General features: G+C 39.9%; 1 protein-coding gene across 1 annotated transcript; it reads left to right on the forward strand.

Moving 5' to 3' along the window:
* The first annotated feature begins 475 nt into the window (after positions 1–475).
* Positions 476–4,835, forward strand: LOC147110532 (myeloid-associated differentiation marker homolog). Its single transcript, XM_086000592.1, has one exon. The coding sequence runs from the start codon at positions 600–602 to the stop codon at positions 1,473–1,475; it is 876 nt and encodes a 291-aa protein (XP_085856718.1). The 5' UTR covers positions 476–599; the 3' UTR covers positions 1,476–4,835.
* The last annotated feature ends 1,443 nt before the right edge of the window (positions 4,836–6,278 follow it).

A 6,278-nucleotide genomic window follows, 5' to 3' on the forward strand; every position in this document is an offset into this window, starting at 1 on the left:
CTAGAAAACTGTGTCTGTAAAGCTAAGGTCTGCTGCACTTGCATTAAGGTAGCCCTCACACACTTTAGAATTTTGTTGCGCATGCGTACAGGAATGATCGCAGTACACTGTTGCATGTCTTTACTGAGCTGGAACTCACAGCTGAGAAAGCTCATTTCTGTATATCAGACTCCGGCCTGTGAAATTTTAGTTGGGAAAGGACATGGAAATTTTCTTCATCCACCAAAAATCTACAAAGGTTTTGTACAGGCATACCCTGAAGACTGTTAATGAATAACCATTTTTATGATAAGAACTGAAAGAGCAAAGATCTTCCTTAAAAGCAAACATTTTAACACAACAGCAAATGAAATACACAGGAAACTATTTTATGGCACACTCCTCCTTGTGTTATACCTGCCAACTGCGATAACAAATAAACCACCTTTTATACTGGTGTTGTAATGAGACATGACTAATCTGGAAAAATGTTTGCGCAGGAACAGGTCACGCAGTAAGCTCAAGCGCGGATAGGAGTGGAGACTACCCCAGTCAGTTGCTGCAAACAGTAATATCCACTAACTGTGCGGTTTCGTAGAGTTCTACATTTGCTCAGCAAGATGCCTGTTCAACTGGATTATAAATCAATGACAGCTCCAGTAGGAATTATAAGATTCTTTGAAATCTTTCTTTCGTGTACAGCATTCAGCCTGGTCGCCCATGTAGGACAATACTCTGGCTCTTATGGAGGTTGGTGCATGTTTACATGGTGTTTCTCATTCGCTGTTTCAGTTCTTATTATTGTGCTGGAGCTGACGGCCCTTTGTGCGAAGATTCCGATATCCTGGGATGATTTCACTACGTCGTTTGCAATGCTCGCTACACTGATGAACTTAACTGCCTCAATTATTTACCCTACCATTTTCCTCACACCCAACCAGCAGGCAGCTACATCCTATAAAATAGCCGCCACCGCTATGTCTTGCTTGTGCTTTGTTGCTTATGCGATTGAAGTTGGCCTCACACGAGCAAAGCCTGGTGAAATCAGTGGATTTTTAAAGACTATTCCTGGACTCCTGAAAGTGTTGGAAGCTTTTATCGGCTGTATTATCTTTGTAATTATCGAGGGCTCATATGGGAGTAACAGTGGGCGACAGTGGTGCATGGCCGTCTACTGCATATGCTTTATCATCACCTTTTTGATCATAATTTTAACCATTGCAAAGCTCATTGCGAAATTACCATTTCCGTTTGAAAGATTTTTGACTGTCTATAACATTGTGGCTGTACTGATGTACATTACTGCAGCGATCGTCTGGCCAATCTTCTGCTTCAGTAAAGATTATGGCACACCAACCAGACCATCCAACTGTGGAAGAGGCAACTGCCTGTGGGACAATCAAGTCATAACAACTGTTTTAACCTTTGTTAATCTTGTTGTATACATTGTGGATCTGGTTTATTCTGCCAGGTTAGTCTTCATTGCTCAGGGTTAAATGCTTCTGAAACCATAGCCATTAGTGATGGGGGAAGATACCCTTGGTGGGCATAAATATACTGGATCTTTCCATTTTGCAAGCTAATAATGTTTTGTACTGATTATTTCAATCAAAGCTGATAAAGTAAATATTCTTCTCTGCTCCCTTGATTGCTCTTAACAGGCTTATACAGTAAACAGGTAAGCCATACAGACTGGGAAGAGCCCAAGTTTGATCTTCCAGTTTGTGTTTGTGGCTGATCCAGAGGGACACTATTGTCCGCCTTAGCAGCCCAGGCTAGTGGGAAATCAACCAGGGTCCTTGCTCTTCACTGCTATTCAGTGACACCTACTATAGGTGCATGTGTACGTGGACATGGGCAAAAAGGACAAGAATTCGGCGTGGCTGTGATCCCCCATGATTGAACAGCCCACCACCATTAACTGCCAAGACGCACATGAATAATGGCCACTGGAAGGCATTTGGCACTCATCCCACCATTTTCCAAAAAGCAGTTAATGCGTTCAAGAGAGGAGGGAAGAAAAGAAAAACAAGGAACTGGATTTGAAGAGGTGTCTATCTTGTGCTATGTTAAATGGCTGCTGCTTCTAGATGTTTGAGATATTTGTAAAGGATAAGGGTGGAGGGGAGAAAACCAGGGTGCTCATTCCTGATTGCTCTCAAACCACACATGTATGTGGATGTCAAGTGAGAACAGGATTAGACTCATTAGGATTCTTCTAATGGATCACTGAAAAAAATCTAATTACTGCCAATAGATTCTAGAAGCGCTTTTTTGGCATGTTTAATATTTAGTACCACCAATTAAAGTAGTGACAGGTGTGGCAAAGATCCTTTCATTTTATTAATACAAATCTGGTAGGCATTTGGAAAGAAATTTTAACCAGCAAAATGTAATGTATTTTATTCAACACAGAATCTACAGCACAGAAACAGGCTATTTGGCTCCACAAGTCTGTGCCAGTGTTTATGTTCCACACAAGCCTCCTCTCACTCTAATTACCTCCTCTCACTCTAATTACCTCTTTCCATTCTGCCCCTATATTCCTCCAGTCCTGTCCCCACATGTATGCATCAAACCACCCCTTAAATGTGTCAATGCTACCTGCTTCAACTACTCCATGTGGCAATGAGTTTCACATTCTCACCACTCTGTGAAAAGAAATTCCTCTTAAATTCTGTGATTCTTTATGTGATCTATTAGTGGCTGTCTTATAAAACCCTTGTTTTGGACCCAGCCACAAGTGGAAGTAGTTTCTCCACATCCACCCTGCAAAATCCTTAATTTTAAAGAGTTCTATTGAGCCTCCTCTTAATCTTCTCTTTTCCATTGAAAAGAACTCCAACCTGCTGAATCTTCCCTGATAGTTGCATCCGCTCAATTCCGGTACCATCCTTGGAAATCTTATCTGCATTTTCTCTAGTGCTTCAATATTCTGTTTATACTATGGCGACCAGAACTGCACACAGTATTCCAAGTGTGGTCTAAACCAAGGTTCTATATAAATTTAACACTACCTCCCTGCTTTTGTATTCCATTGCTCTAGAAATGACTCCAGTACTTTGTTTGCACTCTGTATGGCCTTAGCAACTTGTGTTGCTACTTTTAGCGATTTACCTATTTGTATTCCCAGGTCTCTTTGCTGCTCTACCCCATATAACTACTCACATTCCATGCAATAAGTGCCCCCCTTACTCTTCCTACCAAAATGAAGCACCTCACACTTCGCTATATTGAATTTTATATGCCATTTACCCAACCACTGTAGATAATAATGATGCAGTCTTGCACATTATTAGCTATACCCCCAATTTAGTATCATCTGCAAATTCTGACACCATAACTCCGATTCTTGAATCCAAATAATTTATATATTTATGATATACAACAGTCCTTCCAGCATGGATCCCTGCGGGACACCACTTCCCATTTTTTGCCAATTCTGCTACTTGGCTCCTGAATCCGTGTGCACTGACCTTTGTAAGGAGTCTCTTATATGACACCTTATTATTGAACCTGCCCTTGTCTACTCTTTTATGTTTTCAAAGAATTCAATAAGGTTGGTTAAACATGACCTTCCTTTTAGAAATCCATGCAGAAATCAATGCTGATTATTTTTAAAATTATATTCTTCCATCTCTAAATGTTATTTTATCTGATCTTTTCACAAAGTTTCTAATATCTTTCCTACCACTGACATTAAACTAACTGGTCTACAGTTCCCTGGGTTAGTTCTCTCTCTATTTGAGGATAGGAATTACATTTGCTGTCCATGTCATCTGGCACTATTCTTTTTTCTATTGTATTTATATATATATTAGTCCCTCTGCTATCTCCTCCCTAGTGTCAATTGAGTATCCATGAGAGAAATCCATCAGGACCCATGGTCTTGCCTTCCTTAAGTTTGGCTAGTAGCTCCTTTCTTTCTATCTTAACTGTTGTAATAACCGCCTTGAATTATTCTACTATAGTCATTTCATCTGTTAGCCTCTTCAGTGAAAACTGAGGCAACATATCTCTTCAGTATCCATGCCATTTCAGTATCTGGTGAGTATCTTGCACATCTTTTACTGGCCCTATATCTATCTTAATTCTCCTTTTGTTATATATATGTCTATGGAATACTTTACTATTTCTTTTTATATTCTTTGATATTTTAATTTTGTATTTCCTCTTTGCCATCCTAATTGTCTTTTATACCTCTTTGCAAAGCTTATCGTATTCCCTTTTGTCATCCTCGCCTTTATTGTTTATGTACTTTACGTAAGCCTTTTTCTTTAGATTCAATCAATCCTCACCTCGTTATTTATCCATGGAATTTCATTCTTGGCTAGTTTGTTCTTATTTTTTTAGTGGAACATATTTCTCCTGAACACTCTCGATTACTCTGTGAATCATTTTGCACATATTGGAAAAATTTCATTTTAACATTTTGTGACTGGACTGCATTAAAATCAAATGTGAAACTGAGGGTGTACATTGCTTTATAATAGTCAGCATTAGGAACTTTTGCAAGTGTTAATGGCTGAAAGTGTATACTTAAAGAAAGCTGTAAAGTTAATTTAGTTTGAAATGTCAGAAATGATTTGCAAAAATATCAATTATTTTTCTAGAAGATTTTTGTTTTGTCAGATCAAAAACAAAATGAATGAAGAACCACCCGTCACTAATGCAAAATATTGTTCTATATATCATTAAATAATATAGTTTGCATGGTTGCTACCTATTAAACCACATTTTGCTTACAGCTTTTGGGTAGTTTCTTATATTGCATTAATTGTTGTTAGCCTATTCTGGAAGTGTTGTGATTGAACTACAAAGAAAAATGAATTAAAGTAATTTTTATTTAAAACACATACCAAACAGTATAGCAGTTTTTTGTCTCTTCACTTTAACTACTGACTTTACTCTGGGGCAAAGGAAAATCCAGCTCAACCAAAATCAGGAATCTGCCATATGCAGAATTCCACATATGAACCCATATCCTGACATTCACGCCCAAGTATCCATCGCCACTTTACTGTCTGCTCTATTTTTAAAACTTTAAGTACACACAGTGAATACTTATCAGAAATGTATGATCACCGGCAGGTGATTAAAGCTCTCCTACAGCATGCCGCATTTCCAAACTGAAATGTTAAACTTACAAAAACTGAGCATTATTGCTCTTTACTAAACACACTTGGCTAGCACTGTACTTTCTGTAAAGTACTAGTGTGATGAAATATTCCATTCATCACTGCCTGTGACTGTGGTTGGTTTCAGTTTCATTTCCCTTACCTCTGTTACGTTTCCTCACCATTGTATTGTACTATGTGTAGGGCTCCGCCCATACCTGGCCCATTGTATTGTACTATGTGTAGGGCTCCGCCCATACCTGGCCCCTATGTAAGCTGGCCCAGCCTGCAGCACATCCAGTACGGCAGAGCTCTGGATGGAAGATACCTCTCTCCTGTGTGTTACCTTCTAAGTCAATAAAAGCCTTGTTTTGTTTCGCTAACATCGAGTCTCGGATTTATTGAGGCACATCAACTAGTATCCGCTATTCCTTCCCAAGTTACTTATGACATGCACACTGCAGAACTGTTTGCAAAATACCTCGCAGTAGCAGAACAAAATTCCTTGGTTGCTGGATGTGATATAGAACTTTTTTCTTTAAAATGCAACAGGAAATCACAGAATCTACAGTGCAGATAGAGGCCATTTCGGCCCATCGAGCCTGCACCGACACATATCCCACCCTATCCCCGTAACCCCACGTATTTAATCCCCTAACACTAAGGGTCAATTTATCATAGCCAAATCAACCTAACCTGCACATCTTTGGACTGTGGGAGGAAACCGGAGCACCCGGCGGAAACCCACGCAGACACAGGGAGAATGTGCAAACTCCACACAGACAGTCGCCCGAGGCCAGATTTGAACCCGGGTCCCTGGTGCTGTGAGGCAACAGTGCTAACCACTATGCCAAGGTGGAGAATGTTTTCTATGATAGATCCATCAGGTACAAGCTTTTGTTGTATGTACTCAACTTGTTCATAATTTAGTAAAGTAAACATTCTCAAGCAATTCTTGTTTTTATTAGCAATCACATATTACTTACTGTCACTGTTGAGAGTGACGCTATACAATGCCTGGATGAGTGCAGCTCCAACAACACTCAAGAAGCTCGACACCATCCAGGACAAAGCAGCCTGCTTGATTGGCACCCTATCCACCACCTTAAACATTCACTCCCTCCACCACCGGCGTACTGTGGCTGCAGTGTGTACCATCTACAAGATGCACTGCAGCAGCTC

The sequence above is a fragment of the Somniosus microcephalus genome, chromosome 11 (assembly GCF_052327205.1).
Source record: "Somniosus microcephalus isolate GS21.2 chromosome 11, FLI_Smic_1.0, whole genome shotgun sequence".
Taxonomy (NCBI): Eukaryota; Metazoa; Chordata; class Chondrichthyes; order Squaliformes; family Somniosidae; genus Somniosus; species Somniosus microcephalus.